The sequence below is a fragment of the Takifugu flavidus genome, chromosome 10 (assembly GCF_003711565.1).
Source record: "Takifugu flavidus isolate HTHZ2018 chromosome 10, ASM371156v2, whole genome shotgun sequence".
NCBI classification, from domain to species: domain Eukaryota; kingdom Metazoa; phylum Chordata; class Actinopteri; order Tetraodontiformes; family Tetraodontidae; genus Takifugu; species Takifugu flavidus.
In genome coordinates, this window is record NC_079529.1 from 15121176 (window position 1) to 15143564 (window position 22389).

A 22389-nucleotide genomic window follows, 5' to 3' on the forward strand; every position below is an offset into this window, starting at 1 on the left:
GGCTTCTATGTGCAGGTGGTTCACAAACAACAACCTACTCTGCTTAAGGATTTACAACCTGATTTACGTACTTATAAGTTATCAAACAAGAGCCCAGAAGGTGAACTTCAGTCTGTTTTCAGCACTGTAACACAGATAAATGAAATATTGAAATAACAGACCATAGTTAATCAAACTTGGAAGTTAAAATTAGTGATCACAACTAGATTAATAGAAGACCTAAAAAATACCTATAAAAATGTTTATTTATTAAAGTCACTTTTTTTAAAAAAAAAAATTGGGGTTAAAATAGATGAACAGATACAAGTAATAAAAGTAAATTTACGATAAGGTGTACAAAGAAAATTATGCAACAGATCAAAATAACAAGATGGTTTTATTAGTGGTTAAACTGAAAGTAAAATCTGATTTATTCCTTCTGTTTGTTGAACATTGACTCAGTTTTTCTTTCCTGTCATCTAATCCGAAGTAAACTTACTGTAACCATAAATGCACTTTAGTCTTTAGTCTCTAACTGTACTCACATAATCCAAACCTTTGAACGGTCACCATAGCCACATACCGTGAGAGGTGTAAATCTGACCTAAAAGGCACATTTCACTTTTTCACACCTGAGGAATTCGGAGGAGAGCTCTATCTAGCAGTAGAAATACATATATGATGTATTTAACCACAACATTATTTGGTTCCACTTTGATCTGAGCAATGGATGTGAGATTTCTGTGTTCTCACTAAGTTTTCATGTCGTATTATAGATTCATTAGGTGAATAGGGAGGGTCTTCAACAGCACATGGGAGAATAGAATGACTCAGATTGATTATCAAAGGGTCAGTACAAGTTTGTGGTTATTACACCAATATAGCAGCGTGATTCTAGGACAAACAACAGCAGCAGCAGGGTCAAACATGAACACGCCCACGTGCCGCTCAATGTGGATATAAAGAGCTGCAACAATCACTCAGCTCATACCTGACCAATATCGACTCACCTGACAGTGAAGACATCCACCTGTTTTCAGCCAGAGGATCTGGTCACTCTCAGCTCTCTCTAGAATAATTCTTCATATCAACACAGAACGACCTGCTCAGCATCACCATGAAGACTGTGCTGGTCCTCTCGGTCCTGCTGTGTGCTGCCCTGGCAGGTCTGACACACACACACACACACACACACACACACACACACACACACACACACACAGGATGATTAACAGTAATCTTTGTTCTTTGTGTATGCAGCTCCAGCAGAAGTTGAAGAAAAGTCTCCAGGTGGTTGTTCAAGATGTTTGCTTTTATCCAACCAGGCATTTAGATGTGGATCTGACCTCTGACCTCTTTAATATATTCACAGAGATGCCAGCAGGATCAAACCCACAACCAGTGGAGGAACAAATGGCTGCTGCACCCGCCGAGGAGGTAGTGAGCGAAGATGAGAACGGTGGTGCTGATGGTGCTGAGAAGGAGTCAAAGATGCTGCAAGAAGAGGAGGATGAAGAATCTGATCCTGCTTCCAGAAATGGTAGGAATCATGAAATAAAACAACCTGGTTTGCTCTTGTGTTGTATCTGTGGTCCCTCACAGCTGGGAGGATACAAGTAGCTGTGATTTGAGCAGATGTTTATGCTGTGACAGCTGGAAAAGCAGTCCAACAAAATAAACTCAGCCTTTTCTCTGCAGCTCGTTTTAACTTCTGTCCAGACGGCTGGTTCACTCACAACTATCGATGCTACATCTTTGTCAATTCTCCCATGAACTGGTACAGTGCTAAGGTACTTCTACTTCTACTACTACTACTACTACTGCTACTATAATACTGCTTTACTCGTGTTTTGTACTTACTCAAAGTGTTGGTGGCTGAGTCAGATTGGTGCCATCATTTTTGAAGGATGAGAAATTTCAGTAAATTCCAGGGTGTTCCTGTTTTGGCATTCAACCTTTGCTTGTGTTCTGTCCAATAGGATCACTGCAACAGTTTGGGTGCTCACCTGGCCTCAGTCAGCAGCCCCAGAGAGTACAGCTTCCTGCAGCAGATGACAAAAACTGCTAGCCAGTCAACTGCGTGGTTGGGGGGCTTTTACTTGCAGGTACCAACTGATGAATATCTGGTCACACAGTCCAGAACTGAGACTGAAGTCCAGCTGGTTGTTAAGGTGGTTCTGAATGTACATCAGATCGATCTAAGATGGATTGTTTTTGTGTGTCAGGGCCGTTGGCTGTGGATCAATAATGAAGGTTTCTATTATACCAACTGGTACTCGCAGGCCTCCTCTGTCAGCAACCCCTGCATGTTCTTATACAGCACCTGTAAGTACAACTGTTACCACACTTCAGGAGACGATGTGACTGAAACGTTCATTTTCACTGTGACTTTATAATGAGTTTCCTGTGAAAACAGGAAGCAGCATGAATTTGTCTTGATTTTGTTTTCTCTCATTTTTAGATGGTTGGAGTAACACGGCGTGTACTTCTTCACGGCGCTTCATCTGCTCCAAGAGCCCGTTCGCTTGCTAAAAATTACTTTTTCTAATGTATCATCTATTGATAGAAAAGCCACTACTTTGGACTTTGAGTGAATTTTCATTTTGTTTTTTGTCATTGAATCTCTTGTTTTGTGTTCATTTTGTGTACATGAGAGCTGCAGACAGTGTCTTATAAAAGATTTTTAAAAAAGTGTCAGTTCAGCATCTTTATTATCTACCCTGCTAAATGAAACTCTAAAGCATGTTTCCAGCCAAACTTTATCACCAAAAGAGTTTTAGCAATGCTCAAAAATCAAGAAAAAAAGAAAAGGAAAATGACATAAGTTACAAATGCTTCATGAGGCATTATTAGAAATATTATGAAAAGGTGGGGTGGGGATAGCTGTCTGTAGGGGACTGGGCTGAGAAGTGGAGGGCTCTGGATTCAAGCCCAGGGGCAGACCAAAACTTGGAATGTGTCCTGGGAGCAGTGGGAGGTGCCAGCTGGCGACTCATTCAGGGGTGAACCGTATGTTCTCCCTGATGCAGATGGGATTGGCTCCAGCACCCTCCCCACAAGAAGGTGAATCCTTTCATCCTGGAGCCGCCTGCTGGATCACAGGGTGGGAATACGTTCATGAAGAAGGTGTCTTATTCTATTAGTCTCACAGAATGATGATTTGCCTTTATTTAATTGCTAAGCTAAAAAAAATTTCAGATGATAAATGAGGGCACTTTCAGAGCAATGCCCAGGTCTGTCTGCAGCCACTCCAGTGTCTATGGGACATAACTAACTCCTCCAATGATGTGTGCTGGCACCATGCGTGGAAGCATGGACTCAGGTATAAAAATGTCAGGTATAAAAATCTGCTTGTGAAGCAAGTAATTGATGATTGGGTTTTATTTAAAGTAGAATCATCAACTGATTTAATTCCAGGAAGACAGCAGTGGACCCCTGGTAGGTGAGACAGCTACTGGGGACTGGAGGCTGGCGGGGGTCATAAGTTGGGGTGCGGGTGTCCCAACAAACCAGGAGTCTACAGCAGAATAGCTCAGCTAATCTACTGGGTTCAAATGAAGATAAAGGGTTTTTTTAAATATATTGATCCAACACTTTGTGCACCTGTTCCATGAGCTATCCAAGAGCTATACAAGTTTGTAGTGGTTATGGAACGGAGAGGAAAAGCTTTCAGGAATTGAGACAACTCTCCCATGAACTGGTACAGTGCTAAGTTATTACTACTACTACTGCTACTATGAAACTGCTCATTTCATGCTGTGCACTACCTCATTGACTACCATCAGCTTAGTCAGATTAGTGCCATCATTTGCAAAAGGTAAGAAATCCCATGTGGAATTAGACAAAGACAACCTGCGAGACCATTGCATGGTTGGGATGTTTATACCTGCAGGTACCAATTGATAAATACTGCATTTTGTCACACAGTGCCCTTTCTGAGGCTGAAGTTCAGCAGGTTGTTCAGACAGAGTAAATGTCCATTAGGTGGATCAAATCAAATCAAATCAAATCAATCTTTATTTCATATTATATAAATCTTTATTTATATTTTACAATCAAAATTGTTTCAAGGCGCTTTCCAGAATCCCAAGGCCTGACCCCAAGCGAGAGTGGCAAGGAAAAACTCCCCTTTAACAGGAAGAAACCTTAAGCAGGACCAGGCTTGTGTAGGGGGACCCTCCTGCTGATGGCCAGCTGGGTAGAGAGAGAGGAGAGGGGGGAGGACAGGTAGAGGAGAGGAGAGGAGAGGAGAGGAGAGGAGAGGAGAGGAGAGGAGAGGAGAGAGAGGAGAGGAGAGGAGAGGAGAGAGGAGAGGAGAGAATGGAGAGGAGAGGAGAGAATGGAGAGGAGAGGAGAGGAGAGAATGGAGAGGAGAGCAGAGCAGAGCAGAGCAGAGCAGAGGAGAGGACGGGCACAGAGCACAGAAACACATACAAAAATACACTGTATTAAGGATGTTTTGTTGTGTGTCAGAGCTGGTGGCTGTGGATGAACAATGACACTTTCTTTTACACCAACTGGTACTTTCAGTCCTCCTCTGTCAGCCACCCCTGCATGTTTTTTTACGGACCTCATGCAAATGCAACTGTTTACATCACTTTAGGAGACGATAAGACTGAAAAGTTTCTTCCTGATTTAACTGGTCTGAGTGTCCTGTAAAAACAGGAAGTAACATAAATTTGTCTTGATATTGTCTACTCTCCATAATTTTTAGATGGTTTGGGAAGAACACCCAGTGTTCTTCTGCTCTGCGCTTCATCTGCTCTTAGACCCCATTCAGTTGTTAAGCATTTGTTCTCATGTGTCTGCTATTGATAGCACTGATTTATTGTCTGGTTGAATTACATTTCTTTGTTATTGAATTTCTTTTTTTGTGTTAGTTTTTGTACATGACTGCAGTTTTTAATAAGAGAAAAGAATGCACCAAAAAAGGGTCTGTTAAGCAATTTATGATCTATCCTCGTAAATGAACAGTATTTCTAAATATTTTCTAGTTGCCTTTTAACACCAAAAGAGTATTAGCAGCAATGGGGCCTGGGAAAAACCCAACAACAGGGTGTCATCAGCATAACAATATCTGGATACCACAAGGGTTCAAATTTTGGTTAGAACCTGATTAGCTCACCAGTATTTGTAGTTCTCAGTCTCTTGGGGAGTGGGCTGAGAAGCAGAGGGTTCTTGGATTGAGCCACAGTGCAGACAAAACATGGAAGGCCTTAGGGGGTGGTGCCTGAACACATTCTGATCACTGCTGTGGTACCACTGACTAAGGTACCAATCCCAAATTGCTCTAATAAGGCCCTGCAATGAACTGGTGACTCATCCAGGGGTGCACCCTACTTTCGCCCATTGTGTCCCCATGACCCTAAAAGGGATAAAGCAGTAAGCAGCATAAAGCAGCAAGAAGATGAGATTAGATGAGCTGTGGATTTTAAAGATATTCAGGTAAAATTTCTGTTTACAAAGGGGTAAAAGTAACTGATACAAACTCTGTCAGGAAGATGTGCAAATTGATGCAAACTTCACTGTAGGACACCAAACAAGACAATAATTGTTTATACTTGCAAATGCTGATTTATTGTAAAATAAGCACAAAGCCACAGTGGATGAATATCAATTTTTCTCAAAATATTTTAAGTTGCAATGATGCAGTCATTAACAATGAATCAATGCACTGAGCCAAAATAATAATCAAAAGCTATCTGACTAATCATCAAAAAAATCTCCAAATTGAAATAAAAGAGAGAAAAAGAGTCTCAAAGATGTTAAATCAATAAAAAAAAGAGTAAAATAAGTAAAAAATTAAAAAAAAATTAAACGGAAGAATAAATATTAATATAATCCTGTGTAGTGGCAAATCAGTAATTTGTCAAAAATGGGAAAAGGTTAAAAATGCATTCTGCTTTCACATCACACACCCTCCATAAGCTTAAGCAACATTTAAGTAGGCTGTTTTTCCCACATTCCCTATACAGGTGTTCCCCTCCACATCTCCCATACCTATGTTTTACGTTAAAAACTGTACCAATGTGGCCATGTTTAACGTTTGTAACACCTAACAAGAGGCTGAACATACACTCCAAAACTGAAATTATTCAGTTTAGGAGTGTAGTCACAACCTTGTCAGGGATAAACTTATCTTTTACTTATATTTTTAATTCTACCATCACCAACATGCTGTAATCTTTCTCACCATGCCTGGATGCCAACAGGTGCATGAATTCATTAACTGTTCCATTTTTCCAGCTCTTCCAGGTTTTCTCGCAAGGGTATTCTTTATATGAATTCTCTGGTACTGCTACCAAGTACAACCATTTTCTTATCTGCAACTTTTTTCACTTTTTCTCATTTAAGTGCTTTATCTCTTTGTCCGGTCTCTTAGACTGTTTGTCCCACACCTATGGGACTGGAACCTCTTTCCTGATGGCAAATGGCTAAACAGACACAGTACCAACATCGTGGTATGATTTTTTTCCCCCGAGATCTTTGCTGTGCTGATGAAGCTGAAGTTGGCAATCATTTCAAGGGGTTGTATAGGGGAGCTGATGATCTTCTCAACAGACCTGGTGTTTCACTGCAATGCCCTCCTGTCAACAGCAGAGCAGGCAGAAAACCAGATAATCACACAGTACTTTAGCACTGATGGCCTGATAGGACCCCTGCAGCATCTTCTCCGGGTGGTTCGTTCTCACAACTCAAAGAGGTGAAGTCTCCGTGGGCCTTTTTGACCAGCATTGATGCTGGTGTTGGTCTTCCAGTTGAGGACCTAAGAGATGTGTGACCCTAGGAACCTGAAGGAAGACACACTCTTTCTACTCACCCTATTGATAGTGAAAGGGGCATGGTCTCCTCCCTGCCTTCTGAAATCCAGGACCATGTCTTTTGTCTATGTGGTGTTCAACTCCAGGTTGTTGCACTGCTGCACCAGTCTGCAAGCTCCTATCTCTCCTCTCTGTAGGGCCGGTAGAGTCATCACCTCCTGGAATCAGGCTGACGCCAATGGTGTAATTGTCAAACTTGATGATGCAGTTTGAAGGGTGACTGCAGGAGCAGTTGTATGTGTAGATACCATAGAGGAGGGGATTCAGGGTATAGGAGTGGAGCTGACCTAGCTTCACAAGCTGTGGACAGTTGGTCACTCTCATCCAGGAACACAATGAGGGGGATATGTTCAAATCAATCAGCTTCTCCAGAAGGATGTCAGGGCTGATGGTGTTAAATGCTGAGCTGTAAGCAACAAACAACATCCTGACTTGGGTACCTGGGACTTCTACATGGTTCAGGGTCATGTGAAGATGAGTGGCAATGGCATTCTCCGGTTTGCCCTGCAAGCTGTGCATGTGGTAAATAACAAGCATTTCAGAGCACTTCATGACCACAGACGTCAGTGCTACTGGTATGTAATCATTCAGGTCTGACGTTCTCTTGGGGACTGGGATGACGGTTACTGCCTTCAGACAGTAGAAGAACTTAGCATGTGGCAGGGCATCCCCCTCAGGATCCCTACCAGCTGCTCTACACCTGTGTTATGAGTTGGAAAGTTGGCAGGGTACCAGGCATGCAGATGTGGATGTCTTGAACTGGGCTTAGACATGATTGGTGATTGGTGGTCCCTGTGGCTTCTCAGGTGCTTGATCTCCTGCCACACCTGCCCTGAGTCATTGTTGTCCAGTTGTGATAACCCCTATTGTCCCAGAAACCGTGGCCTCAAGTCAAAGTGGGTCTATTAACTTCTGTGCGCGTCTGTAAAAGCCTCAGCTGCACATCCTCACATTAATGTTTGTTTGAGTCAGATGTTATTTCTCACCTTATTATTTAAACAAATATTATCATTAAGCAAAGGTGGTTCAGAACTCACTGTTTGAAGATTTACAAATCTGAATTATTTTGTTACGTGGTATTCAACAACAGCTCAGCTCAACTTCAGTCGTCAACACAGATACCGTTAAATGAGGGCAGACTTTAATAGCACTAAAATAATCAAATAATAAACCATAAATATGTCAAATCTGTTCTCTTTTACATTTGCTTGGATGCCAGAGTGCAAACAAAAGCAGAAATAAATCTTCAAAGGTTTATTTTAAAATCCAAATAAATGAAGATGTCAGGGTTCCTGGGCACAGAAAGGGAATGCTTCTGAGGTCTAAGATGACACTTGAGCTGAAAACGATCAACTTATAGTTGTGTAAGGTTGGCTATGACTTTACTGGCCAACCAATCAAATTGAGGGTTGTGGAGTGCCAACCAGGGTGAGGTGAGGACAACAGGAGTGGAAGATGATCCAATGAGAAAGAGTGGAATTCTCAGATATGACAAGAGGAGGAACAAAACAGTGAGTTACCTTGACTAGTCACCTTGCCAGTCATCTGAGTTGGAATCAACCAGAAAGCTTAGAGAAAGAGAGTTGTGACCAAAAGAGACTACCTGGGAGTATCAGATGGATGGATAGGACCAAAAGACTAATCTCATCAGCACATGCAGGAGTGATGGTGAGGGGAGTCTTGTGATTGCAATGGCAATGGCAGGAGGAGATTATGTGGCCGGAGTGTCCACAGTACAGACAAACCCTGCACTTTGCTGCCTCTCAGACGGGGATAGCTGGGCTCAGCCCAGTTGCATCAAATCAAATCAAATCAATCTTTATTTATATAGCGTCTTTTACAATCAAAATTGTTTCAAGGCGCTTTCCAGAATCCCAGGGCCTAACCCCAGACAAGCAACGGTGTCAAGGAAAAACTCCCCTTTAACAGGAAGAAACCTTGAGCAGGACCAGGCTCATGTAGGGGGACCCTCCTGCTGATGGCCAGCTGATAGAGAGAGAGGAGAGGGTTGGAGGACAGGCAGAGGATAGAATGGAGAGGAGAGGAGAGGAGAGGAGAGGAGAGGAGAGGAGAGGAGAGGAGAGGAGGAGAGGAGAGGAGAGGAGAGTGAAATGTTTAGTTACTCCTCTGCCTCCTTTAATGAAGGGACTAGGTGCAGAAAGTGTAGTTTATTTACGGCTATGGAGGCGAGACTCAGTGAGATTGAGACGCGGTTCCGCAGCTTAGCTGGAGCTGCGTCAGGTAGCCAGGAGAAGCTAGCTGCTACGGAGCCGCCTAGCATAGCTACAGCTAGCGGTTCCCCGGCAGCAGCCGAGCAGCCGGCTAGCCAGGGCGGCTGGGTGACGGTTCACAGGAAACATAGCCCAAACCAAAGGCCCACGGTGCACCACCACCGCTTCCCGTGGCTAACCGTTTTTCCCCACTCGGCAACACACCCGCTGAGAAACCGACCCTGGTAATTGGCGACTCTGTTTTGTGCTACGTGAAGCCGACTCCAGCGACCATAGTCAAGTGCATTCCGGGGGCCAGAGCGGGCGATGTAGAAGCCAATCTAAAGCTCCTGGCAGGAAGTAAACATAAATTTGGTAAAGTTATTATTCACGTCGGAGCAAACGACACCCGGCTTCGTCAGTCGGAGGTCACCAGAATTAACATAGAGTCGGTGTGCAACTACGCAAAAACGATGTCGGACTCCATGGCATTCTCTGGTCCCCTCCCCAATCTGACCAACGATGAAATGTTTAGCCGCATGTCGTCGCTTCGTCGCTGGTTGTCACGGTGGTGCCCCGAAAACCAGGTGGCCTTTATAGACAATTGGAGCACTTTTTGGGGAAAACCTGGTCTGATTAGGAGAGACGGTGTCCATCCCACACGAGATGGTGCCTCTCTCATTTATAGTAATTTGGCTAATTTTATTAGACCCAAAGTACCTGACAACCCAGGGTCCAGACCAGGATGCAGAGTTGTAGTCTTACACACCTCTCTGCTGCTTCCATAGAACCCTCATCCACCAATAATAATATTTAACACTATAGAGGTAGTCTCTGTTCCACGGTTAAAAGTTTACCAAGCACAGAGCAAGGGAGCGGTCAATCACCATAATCTTATTAAAATTAATACCAAAGCACAAGTTGGAGAAACTAATATCACAATTAAATGTGGACTGTTAAATATTAGATCTCTTTTGTGTAAATCCCTGTTAGTGCACAACCTGATAGTGGATCATCACATTGATTTATTTTGTCTTACTGAGACCTGGCTTCAGGAGGAGTATGTTAGCTTAAACGAATCTACTCCTCCTACCCAACTTAATTATCACATTCCTCGTTTTACTGGTCGAGGAGGGGGAGTGGCAGCAATCTATCACTCCAAGTTATTAATTAGTCCTAGACCAAAATATGGCTCCAGTTCATTTGAAAGTCTGACTCTTGGCATCACCCATCTGAGCTGGAAGACAGAAAAGCCACTTTTGTTTGTAGTTGTATATCGGCCCCCTGCTGGGCCACATTCAGAGTTCCTTTCTGAGTTCTCTGATTTCTTATCTGATTTGGTCCTTCGAACAGACAAAGTCATTATCATTGGAGACTTTAATATCCATGTAGACGTTGTAAATGACAGCTTTAGAAATGGCTTCATTTCATTACTTGAGTCAGTTGGTTTCCTCCAGCAGATAAACCAACCAACTCATAGCTTCAACCACACCCTAGATCTAGTTATGACTTATGGTTTTGAGGTAGAACATGTGTCAGTGTTCCCTCAGAACCCACTCCTGTCAGATCATTCTTTGATCACTTTTACATTTATGATTAAGGATTCTTCTATGCTCAGAGCACAGTCTTACGATAGCAGATGTCTTTCAGATAATGCTGTAGCTAAGTTTAAGGAAGTGAGCCCTGTGCTAATCCCAGGACCACTGTGTGTTTCCCCAGGGATCAATTATTATAATCTTAGCCCTGCTGAGGTTGACTCTATTGCTGAAGGTGCAGCAACCTCACTGAGAATCACACTTGATTCTGTTGCCCCCCTGAAAAAGAAAATAGTAAATCAGAGGAGGTGTGCCCCTTGGTAGAATTCACATATCAGGACCCTCAAGCAGAAAGCGCGAAGACTGGAAAGGAAGTGGCATTCTTGTAAAATAGACAGCTATCATGTAGCCTGGAAAGACTGTCTATTAGTTTACAAAAAGGCCCTCCATAAGGCTAGAACAGCTTATTTCTCTTCTTTAATTGAGGAAAATAAGAACAACCCCAGGTTTCTTTTCAGCACTATGGCCAAATTAACCAAGAGTCACAGTGTTTTAGATCCACGTATCCCTTCTTCCCTTAGTGGTGAAGACTTCATGAGCTTTTTCACTGATAAAGTTCTAGCTATCAGAGAAAAAGCTAACCAGGCCATCCCAACAACTGGACCATCACCAGATGTGCTGACTGTGGGAACATACAGGTTCTCCAACGAGCCCTTAAACTCCTTCACTCCTATATATTTTTCTGAGGCATCATTGCTGATTCAGAAATCCAAGTCGACCACGTGTCTCTTAGATCCCATCCCAACACACCTGTTGAAGGATGTTTTACCAGTGATAGGCAGCTCTATCCTGGACCAGATCAGTTGTTCTTTAGTGACAGGTTATGTACCCCGGTCCTACAAGGTGGCAGTGATTAAGCCGTTGCTTAAAAAAAAATCACTGGATCCTGATGTCTTAGCAAATTATAGGCCAATATCCAACTCTCCTTTTATCTCTAAAATTCTTGAGAAGGTGGTGGTGACTCAGTTACTGGAGCACCTGCAGAGAAACAGCCTGTATGAGATGTTTCAGTCAGGCTTTAGAGCTCATCACAGCACAGAAACAGCACTTCTTAAAGTTACTAATGATCTTCTTATAGCTTCAGATCATGGACTGGTCTCTATGCTGGTTATGCTGGACCTCAGTGCTGCTTTTGATACAGTTGATCACAGCATCCTGTTACAGAGACTGGAACATGTGATTGGGATTAAAGGGACAGCACTAGACTGGTTTAGATTGTATTTATCTGATAGATACCAGTTTGCTCATGTCCATGGTGTTCCCTCCTCATACAGTAGGGTTAGCCATGGGGTTCCTCAAGGTTCTGTACTTGGACCAATCCTTTTCACCTTGTACATGCTTCCCTTAGGGAACATTATTCGGCAGCATGGGATAAATTTTCATTGTTATGCTGATGACACCCAGCTTTATTTATCCATGAAACCAGAGGAGACAGAGAAGTTAGTGAAGCTTCAGACCTGTCTTAAAGACATAAAGTCCTGGATGTCTTCAAATTTCCTCCTCCTTAACTCAGGAAAAACTGAGGTCATGGTCCTGAACCTCTCAGGGATAGATTAGATCACATGATCACTCTAGATCGTATCTCATAACATCTAGTCTCTGTGTGAGGAATCTTGGAGTAACTTTTGATCAAAATCTCTTCTTCAACTCACACATTAAATTAGTCTCTAGAAGTGCCTTTTTTCACCTGAGGAACATCACAAAGATCAGGAAGCTGCTGACGCGGCATGATGCTGAAAAGTTAGTCCATGCATTTGTTACTTCCAGGCTGGACTATTGTAATTCTTTATTATCAGCGTGTCCAAATTCCTCTTTAAGAAGCCTCCAGCTGATCCAAAATGCTGCAGCCAGAGTTCTGACAGGTATTGACAAAAGAGATCACATAACTCCTGTACTGGCATCTCTTCATTGGCTGCCCGTTAAATTTACAATAATTTTTAAAACCCTTCTTTTGACCTCCTCTCCTCTCCTCTCCTCTCCTCCTCTCCTCTCCTCTCCTCTCCTCTCCTCTCCTCTCTCCTCTCCATTCTGTCTTCCCCCCTCTCCTCTCTCTACCCAGCCGACCATCAGCAGGAGGGTCCCCCTACATGAGCCTGGTCCTGCTCAAGGTTTCTTGATTTCTTGATTTAATCAGACCACCAGTGAACAGGATACAGTCAAAAATCAAAATTCTTGATGTGTGAGAAGTGGTGATTGAAAAATATGTAAAAGTAAAACAGAAAAGGTAAGGATTAGATAACAGAGAAAAAAACAGAATCCAAGTTTAGCAAAGAAAAATAATCATTTAGTTTTACTTTCAGTTTAACCCCCAAGATAAACATGTTAATTTGATCTTGTCATGAAGCAGAGCCTCATGTTTGTTTGTGTATCTATGTGTATCACAACAAATATTGTGGATGCTGAATTTTGTCTGGATTTCAACTACGTTACTGTCAAGGGACTATAAGTTTTGACCTGCCTGCCGCTTCAAGAGGGAGGGTATCTCTTTGGGGATTGGCTTGAAATGAAGGTACCAAGGAACCAAATTTTAAAAAGGGGTGGCTTCTTCACAGATTGTCTTTCAAAGGCACGAAGAAACGGTTTGTTTTGTCTGAATCTGCACTTTTCACTGATTAATTTTTCCTAGTCATTGTCGACCATCTTTGCACGCAACAGATCTGTTGCATAATCCAAAGGAGACTTCCTGAAACCAAAGGTGTACTTTAGTCTTAACTGTAAAATGATTTATGTTAATAATGGTACTGTGTCATGTAGTTCAGAGCCTTAAAAGGTGCAGTTCCATCAAGAGAAAGTTAACTGATTAAACTTTAATGATCTAATTTCTTGTTTTGTTAAGTAAGAGTAAAAATAAACTGAATGTGTGTGATTCATTAATTTAAGAAAATGAAACCTACTAATTATAAGCTTTATTGTTGTACTGTATACCGTATTGGCCCGAATATAAGACGACCCTGATTATAAGACGACCCCCTCTTTTTCAAGACTCAAGTTTGAAAAAAGACTTTTTGAACACCAATTTAATTTTTATACAGAAAATAATTACAGTACATCTGAAACAAATGATTATATCTTCGACCCACTTTTCTCCAGATTGTTGCTACATTTCTCTATTTTCTGTTATCTCTTCTCTTATTTTCTTCTCTTTTCTTTCTTACCGCTATTTTTTATTTTTCTTCTTCGTGCTACCGCTATTTTTTATTTTTCTTCTTCGTGACAGGGGTTCGCTTTGGCCTGGGACGTTAAGTTCAGCATTCGCTTTAAATATATCTGGCGCCATCTAGCGTTATGAATGGGTATAATGTCTAGACCGCGAATGTAAGACGACCCCCACTTTTTCAGTCTTATTTCAATGCAAAAAACACCGTCTTATATTCGGGCCAATACGGTACAAGTACAACAAATTAAGATAAAATATGGAGTAACTAAAAACTCAGCTGACTAGAATTCATAATCACCAGTTTGAACCTCATCCCACAATAGTCACAGAGAAGTAATTTCAAATGCTGATTAATTGATTAATGAGCACAAAGCAACAGCAGAAAAACATCTGTGATTTAGTGACTTAGCCCAGAGAGTGAACTTCAGTCTGCACTACAACAGAGATAAATGAGGGCTGACTTTACTGGCACTAAAACAATCAAATAATAAATCCTAAATACGTCAAATCCAACCTTTGGATGATCATGTGTGACCACAAGCTTAACAAGAGACACAATAATAAATATAAAAGTCTCAGAACAATAAAAGTAAAAACAGATTAACAAATACAAGCAATAAAGCAAATTTGGGATAAAGTTGAAAAAGAAAATTGTTGATGTGTGAAAAATGATAAGATCAGGATCTCAGTGCAGTGGTTGATTTTTGTTTTAATTCAGGCCTGTCAGACTGGTGGAGAAGGAGCATCCAGGGGATGAAGGTGACCTCTTCTTGCAGAAGCTAGGGTAGGAAGGGTAAAAGGTGAAGTTTGACCACAGCAGCCCCTCATCAAAGGTGAAACAGTTAAGCTCAATGCGCCAAGGGTTATACTGCAGGCCATGTCGACCATTGAGCCTGTCATTGCTTGCCAGATGAAGCGCTGTGAAGGGATGCTAGGCGCCCTTGACCCCAGCATCGGATCACAGGGCTTCTCATGAGGGTTTATGATGGAGGAGGATGAACGGAAGGATGATGGCTAAGCTGTCATCCATTTTGAGCAACACGTCCCACCCCCTACAGGACACCCTGGCAGCATTGGGCAGCTCATTCAGTGAACTCCACCCTCGCTGTGTGAAGGAGAGGTATCACAGGTATCTTTCCTGCCGGCTGCTGTCAGACTGCACAATAAACATAATGCCCGCTAGCACAATCTGAATATTAGATATTCTGATATGTATATTGTATTCACCCTCTGTACTATGTACAGGTTTGCAGGGGCCGAGTATCCATTTACCTGGATTATTGTAAATATACATCCTCTTTGTATATTCCAAATTCTATTCTATTTGATTTTATCTTATTTTTCTCTGCGTGCTCTTCCTGTTGTTGCACTGTAAATTTCCCCGTGTGGGATAATAAAGGATCTGAATGTGAAGTAGCGGTGCTTCATTGCCTGAATGAACCACCCAACTGGTTCATGTTCCAAGCATTTGATTGACTGACATGATTCAGTCAGGTTGATATTAGAGCATATACAATTTTTATATGTGAACTAAAAATGCACAATTTGGGATTATTGTCAGAGAGTTGTTGCTGTTGAGGTGTTATGGGTATTGTGTTCAGTTTCTAAACTAGATCACTAGATCATCTCTTCAGCTGGGAAGAGAGGCTGTTCTGACATGTGGTTAAACTGATACTGCTGATTAAGTAGGTGTACTGCAGGTGTACTGCGCAAAAATAAAACACAATTCACAAATCACTGTACTTGGAGACTTACAATCTAAATTACTTACCGGTACTCATGCGGTATTAAACAAGTTCTCAGAAAGTGAACTTGAGTCTTTCAATAACAAGTTAATTGATTAAATACGAATGATCTGATTAGTTCTTTTGTTCAGAGTAAAGAAATAGAAACCCAGTTATTATAAACTACCTTATTCCATAAAATTAAGATGAATAAATAAATAAAAGCACTGTTCTTAACACACTTTTCTGCTGACTGGCTACTGTCGCACATCAAAACCACAGGTGTGACTGAGCAACTGTCTTCTTAAAGTGCAATTAAACTCGAAAGACTTAATTACTTTTACAAGAGTTCATTTTGGTTTGAACCCATTACTCCAATTGTCTAGTCTAGTGAGTCTGACATAAAAGATACATTTCACTCTTCTCCATTCATTTTTTTTACAGCAGGGAAATTGTTAGGTTCAAACAACCTGAAACACGAGAAACACAAATGAGGCAAAGACAACAGTTTGAAATTTACTTGCAAGGAGAACGGAGAGATGTGCTCAGTTACAGATCTCCAACACGTTCTGACGCACACCTCCCGCCATCCTTCTTTTATTGAAATTAGGAGGTCCCTAGTTACAGAAGTCAAATGTGTCTAAGGGAGAGGGAAAACACAAGATAGCAGGTCTCCAACAGAGCAAGAGACTGTAAATCATAATGGTGAGATTATACGTAGGCCTTCACCGTTTTGATTAGCTTAGCTCACAAACAGCACATTCTTCTATATCAGACAGATTAAGAGAACATCTCCTGTGTCATGCTCTGCAGCTCTGTCTCCAGTCAAGGCCACTTCTCCAACAGCCGCCGCATTTCTGTCGCCCTTGACCAGAGAAGTTCGAGTTGACATATCAAGCATCATGAACATTAAGCATTAGCAAATAATAAGAAACATTAAGTAATGAGAGACAATATAACAAGAATAAGGAATATAACAAGGTGAAAGCAAATAAGAGATAACTTTAATATAATGGATCTAACAGAAATGTTGAGCTTGGTGTAAGACTTTATCTGAAACACATTTGTACACAGTAATTGGTTCTACTTTGATGTGGCTCTGGTAGATGTGATATTCACCTCGACGTTGTTGTAAAGTTTTCGTCTCGGCCATACATTATTAGGGGACTATAAAGTTCTTCGGCAACACATGGGACAAAATAAAAACTTAGTTTACATAGATCATATCTCTACTGGATCAGTGCACGTGGTAAATGTCAGATAAAAGAGCCTAAAGGTCAGGCTGAAAAAGCTCTAAAAGTGATATTTCTGTTTGCAAAGGGCAAAAGTCACTGAGAAGAAACGTGTCAGAAAGATATTGAATTTGTGAGCAATAAAATCTTGTTTAAACAGGCTAATTTGTCACATTATCAACAAAAGAGTGGCTTCTCTGTGCAGGTGGTTCACAAACAACAACCTACTCTGCTTAAGGATTTACAACCTGGTTTACGTACTTATAAGGTATCAAACAAGAGCCCAGAAGGTGAACTTCAGTCTGTTTTCAGCACTGTAACACAGATAAATGAAATATTGAAATAACAGACCATAGTTAATCAAACTTGGAAGTTAAAATTAGTGATCACAACTAGATTAATAGAAGACCTAAAAAAATACCTATAAAAATGTTTTTTTATTAAAGTCACTTTTTAAAAAAAAAATTGGGGTTAAAATAGATGAACAGATACAAGTAATAAAAGTAAATTTACGATAAGGTGTACAAAGAAAATTATGCAACAGATCAAAATAACAAGATGGTTTTATTAGTGGTTAAACTGAAAGTAAAATCTGATTTATTCCTGTTTGTTGAACATTGACTCAGTTTTTCTTTCCTGTCATCTAATCCGAAGTAAATTTACTGTAACCATAAATGCACTTTAGTCTTTAGTCTCTAACTGTGCTTACATAATCCAAACCTTTGAACGGTCACCATAGCCACATACCGTGAGAGGTGTAAATCTGACCTAAAAGGCACATTTCACTTTTTCACACCTGAGGAATTCGGAGGAGAGCTCTATCTAGCAGTAGAAATACATATATGATGTATTTAACCACAACATTATTTGGTTCCACTTTGATCTGAGCAATGGATGTGAGATTTCTGTGTTCTCACTAAGTTTTCATGTCGTATTATAGATTCATTAGGTGAATAGGGAGGGTCTTCAACAGCACATGGGAGAATAGAATGACTCAGATTGATTATCAAAGGGTCAGTACAAGTTTGTGGTTATTACACCAATAAAGCAGCGTGATTCTAGGACAAACAACAGCAGCAGCAGGGTCTGACATGAACACGCCCACGTGCCGCTCAATGTGGATATAAAGAGCTGTGACAATCAGTCAGCTCATACCTGACCAATATCATCTCACCTGACAGTGAAGACATCCACCTGTTTTCAGCCAGAGGATCTGGTCACTCTCAGCTCTCTTTAGAATAATTCTTCATCTCAATACAGGACAACCTGCTCAGCATCACCATGAAGACTGTGCTGTGCTGGTCCTCTCGGTCCTGCTGTGTGCCCTGGCAGGTCTGACACACACACACACACACACACACACACACACACGCACGCACACAGGATGATTAACAGTAATCTTTGTTCTTTGTGTATGCAGCTCCAGCAGAAGTTGAAGAAAAGTCTCCAGGTGGGTGTTCAAGATGTTTGCTTTTATCCAACCAGGCATTCAGATGTGGATCTGACCTCTGACCTCTTTAATATATTCACAGAGATGCCGGCAGGATCAAACCCACAACCAGTGGAGGAACAAGTGGCTGCTGCACCCGCCGAGGAGGTAGTGAGCGAAGATGAGAACGGAGGTGCTGGTGGTGCTGAGGAGTCAAAGATGCTGCAAGAAGAGGAGGATGAAGAATCTGATCCTGCTTCCAGAAATGGTAGAATCATGAAATAAAACAACCTGGTTTGCTCTTGTGGTGTATCTGTGGTCCCTCACAGCTGGGAGGATACATGTGGGTGTGATGTGAGCAGAAGTTTCTGCTGTGACAGCTGAAAAAGCAGTCCAACAAAATTAACTCAGCCTTTTCTCTGCAGCTCGTTTTAACTTCTGTCCAGACGGCTGGTTCACTCACAACTATCGATGCTACATCTTTGTCAATTCTCCCATGAACTGGTACAGTGCTAAGGTACTTCTACTTCTACTACTACTACTACTACTGTTACTACTACTACTATAATACTGCTCTATTCGTGTTTTGTACTTACTCAAAGTGTTGGTGGCTGAGTCAGATTGGTGCCATCATTTGTGAAGAATGAGAAATTTCAATAAATTCCAGGGTGTTCCTGTTTTGGTATTCAGCCTTTGCTCTTGTTCTGTCCAATAGGATCACTGCAACAGTTTGGGTGCTAACCTGGCCTCAGTCAGCAGCCCCAGAGAGTACAGCTTCCTGCAGCAGATGACAAAAACATCCAGCCAGTCCATTGCATGGTTGGGGGGGTTTTACCTGCAGGTACCAACTGATGAATATCTGGTCACACAGTCCACAACCTTTAGAGAAGGCAGGGTTTTGGACTGTTTGAGGCTATAGTCCAGCAGGTTGTTCAGACAGAGTAAATGTCCATCAGGTGGATATACTAAGGATGTTTCATTGTGTGTCAGGGCCGTTGGCTGTGGATCAACAATGAAGGTTTCTATTACACCAACTGGTACTCGCAGTCCTCCTCTGTCAGCTACCCCTGCATGTTCTTACGCACCACATGTAAGTGCAATTATTTTATGTCACTTCAGGATATGACATGACTGAAAGGTTTGCTGCTAGTCTGAGTTTCATGTGAAAACAGTAAGCAACATGAATTTGTCTTAATATTGTTTTCTCTCTCCATCATTTTTAGATGGTTGGGGTAACAGCCAGTGTACTTCTGCTCAGCGCTTCATCTGCTCCAAGAGCCCATTCAGTTGTTAAACATTTGTTGTAATGTGTCTTTTATTGACAGAAATGCCAACAATTTGTTGTCCGAATGAATTCTAGTTTTGTTTCTGTTGTTGAATTTCATCTTATGTGTTTAAGAATTTTGTACATACCTGCTGCAGACGGGTTTAAATAAAAGAAAAAAATGTTTCAAACAAGTGGCAGTCAAATGTCTTTATTGTCTATCATTGTAAATTAGCAGCATATCTCTTGTTCTTTATAGTCACCTTTTAACACATGAATTATGCTACCTCACATCATAGGATTTCTATCAACCTAACAATGACCAAATACCTTATGGGTCCAAAATTTGGTGAGAAAGTGTTTCATCTATACTCTACACTGACACAGCCCCTCTTTCAAAGTGTATAACACCATCTTATTTCTCCTTACCTTTGTCCACTGAATCCAACTTGGAAACTGTGGGAACCAAAAGCTAATGCTAGCTGCCTGCTCTCTTTGTTGTTCAAAGGCTAAAGTAGCATCTCTTCCTGCCACAGACTCTGAATGCACAGACACACAACCAGAATATCAGAACAATTATGATTTATTTTTTTTAACGTGCACAATAAGGACAGCAGTGATCTGGCAATGTCGTTCTCAGGTCTCAAGTTCCAACCTAAATATAACATGAGCCACTGATTTTTTTTTATTTTTTTAAGTGTGCATAATAGAATCAGTGCAAACCACATGGATAAACAAATATAATTACAGGTGTAATGACCAGAGAAATGTACTACAAGTTCTATTTGTAGGAGTGTGTTTATCCTGAGAGTTTAACAGTCTGTTGAACTGTTCCTGAGTGTGGGGGTCCAGGCTACAATGCTGCAGCACTGTCTACCAGGTGGAAGCAGCTGGATCTGTCTGTTAATGTGCTGCTGAGGGTCTCCTAGAGTATGCTTGTCTTTCTTCCTGCAGTGCTGGAAGTAGAGCTCCACTATGGATGTCGAGGTGGTAACCAGGTGGTGATGCAGCCAGTCAGAACACGTTTGACGAAGCATCTGTGGAAGCAGCAGAGTCTCTTGGAGTCCATGTTGACTCTCCATTTGTGGAAGAAAAAGATCCACAGTCTGGCTGTTTTATTGACTTCGGTGTAATTCCAGGTCAGGCCCTCAGCGATGTGGGCATTCAGGCACCTACAACTGCTAACTCTCTCCACTACTGTTGATTTCCATGGGGCCTCATCCTGCAGATTCTTCTGATGCTCACTTTTGGAGGAGCAGGCTGAGCACAGAGCTCTGAGGGACAGCAGTGTTGATAGCTAAACTGTGGAATGTGGTGTCTATCAGCACCACCTGGTGCCTTCCTCGCATATCAAAATATTTTTCACCTGCAGACCCAACTCTTGACAAGATGATTGACAAGATGAAGTCTAGCACCGCATTCTTACCAACAGCCAGAAGAGGGAACGCGTTCTCAAAAAGGTTGTTGACAAAGATGCACACTATACCTGAAAGGGGAAATGTTGAACTTCACTGCAAATGATGGGCAGCATGACATTATGCCTAAAATCTCCATACAGTCAACAGGTCACATTGAATTTAATGGCAAGTACAAAGAAAAGGCATATGTTCTCTTGTCTAGGCTCCAAAACATTGACTTCCTCACTGTATGTCAAGTTCTATCCAACCTTACAGGTATCACAGTGCAGCCACATGTTCCAGTCTTTGTGTACAAGGAGCTATGTGAGACAATCAAGGATGAATTCAATCGGTTGATCACAGCATCCTGTTATGGAGACTGGAACATGTGATTGGGATTACAGGGAGAGCATTAGACTGGTTTAGATTATATTTATCATATAGATGCCAGTTTCCTCACGTACATGATGTTTCCTCTTCATACAATAGGGTTAGTCATGAAGTTCCACAAGGTTCTGTACTTGTACCAATTGTTTTCACTTTGTAGTTGTATTAAAGAACTGTATTAAAACTCAGGACTTGTATTATTGTATTGTACTTGTAAAGTTTCAATGTCCTCAAATTTCCATCTCCTTAACCCAGACAAAACTAAGGTCATGGTGTTTGGTACCAAACTTGACAAAGTGACAAACTAATCTGTTCTCAGAATGCTGGTAAAATTGTGGTCCCCAGAATCTCTGAGTAGATTGGGTGGCCCAGCATTCATTGTAACCTTTCTGATTTGTTGGTTTGGTAACCTCCACACTTTAAACAAAAGCTGAGGGATGTGGTTAAACTTTGGCAAAAAAAAAACAATTTACGTTAACCAAAATGGTCTTGACTCCGTCTACAAGGCTAGAGCCACCCAGAGGGGAAGTGTCATTCTGGTAATCCCTCTCCAGCCTCTTCATGCAAAGTTTCAGATAATCCCTTCCTATAGAATCCAATGCTTGTCAACAGTGTCAAAATGCAGCCCCACCTGCTGACCCTGAAGGTTCCGTGAGTGTGTGTGCATGTATCTGTCTGTGCCTCCAGCTTTATGTGTAAAGCTGATTCGACTTCCAGTACAAATCAAACAATAAAGGCTTTTGCTTCCAGCTGTCAGATTCTCATTGATCTCCTTGATGTCATGTCTTTATTACTTCTAATGCTGTTTTATTTTTAATTTTACTTCTTTTTTTTTTACAGATTCTGTTAAGAAGATTTTCAATGTTATATGGCCCCAACAATATAATTATCAGTGATCAAAAATGCTTATTATCGCAATTGTCAAAAATCAAAATCAATTCTACACATTTAAGTTGCATGTAAGGGAACATTGACTAATACTTTTGATATTTCCATGACATGATGACCTCTACATGTCACCAGTCACGTAGTCCACTGCGCTGAGGACAACTCTTAAACGCTAAAAGGACAATAAACTGTTATTAAATTTGATGCCACTTCAGTGTGTGGCTGGTTCTGCAGGTCTTTATTGGCCTAATCTTTTTTGTTAGGAGATAACACAGATCATTGTAGGTAAATTCAAGCAGGTGTAAA

General features: G+C 41.4%; 2 protein-coding genes across 3 annotated transcripts in view; both read left to right on the forward strand.

The window, feature by feature from the left end:
* LOC130532287 (ladderlectin-like) overlaps nt 1–19605 on the forward strand; it is a 33509-nt gene extending 13904 nt beyond the window's left edge. Inside the window, exons 1-5 of one of the 2 annotated variants that reach the window (XM_057044837.1) lie at nt 18238–18415; nt 18573–18664; nt 18863–18988; nt 19138–19237; nt 19371–19605. In XM_057044837.1, coding sequence (XP_056900817.1) covers nt 18253–18415; nt 18573–18664; nt 18863–18988; nt 19138–19237; nt 19371–19441 — 552 coding nt within the window. In that variant the 5' untranslated portion in view covers nt 18238–18252 and the 3' untranslated portion in view covers nt 19442–19605. Of the gene's footprint in view, nt 1–18237; nt 18416–18572; nt 18665–18862; nt 18989–19137; nt 19238–19370 lie in introns of those variants that run through there. The other variant, XM_057044838.1, reaches the window with a different exon arrangement.
* Nucleotides 948–2695, forward strand: LOC130532288 (ladderlectin-like). The gene is made up of 7 exons (XM_057044841.1): nt 948–1145; nt 1240–1269; nt 1352–1519; nt 1678–1769; nt 1959–2084; nt 2205–2304; nt 2441–2695. The coding sequence occupies exons 1-7, from the start codon at nt 1097–1099 to the stop codon at nt 2509–2511; spliced, it is 636 nt and encodes a 211-aa protein (XP_056900821.1). The 5' UTR covers nt 948–1096; the 3' UTR covers nt 2512–2695.
* Nucleotides 19606–22389: the final 2784 nt, after the last annotated feature.

Coding starts and splice junctions, on each gene's coding strand:
- LOC130532288 (XM_057044841.1), top strand. CDS start 1,097: ATGAAGACTGTGCTGGTCCTCTCGGTCCTGCTGTGTGCTGCCCTGGCA. Junction 1,770..1,958: donor TGAACTGGTACAGTGCTAAG/GTACTTCTACTT, acceptor TCTGTCCAATAG/GATCACTGCAACAGTTTGGG. Junction 2,085..2,204: donor TGGGGGGCTTTTACTTGCAG/GTACCAACTGAT, acceptor TTTGTGTGTCAG/GGCCGTTGGCTGTGGATCAA.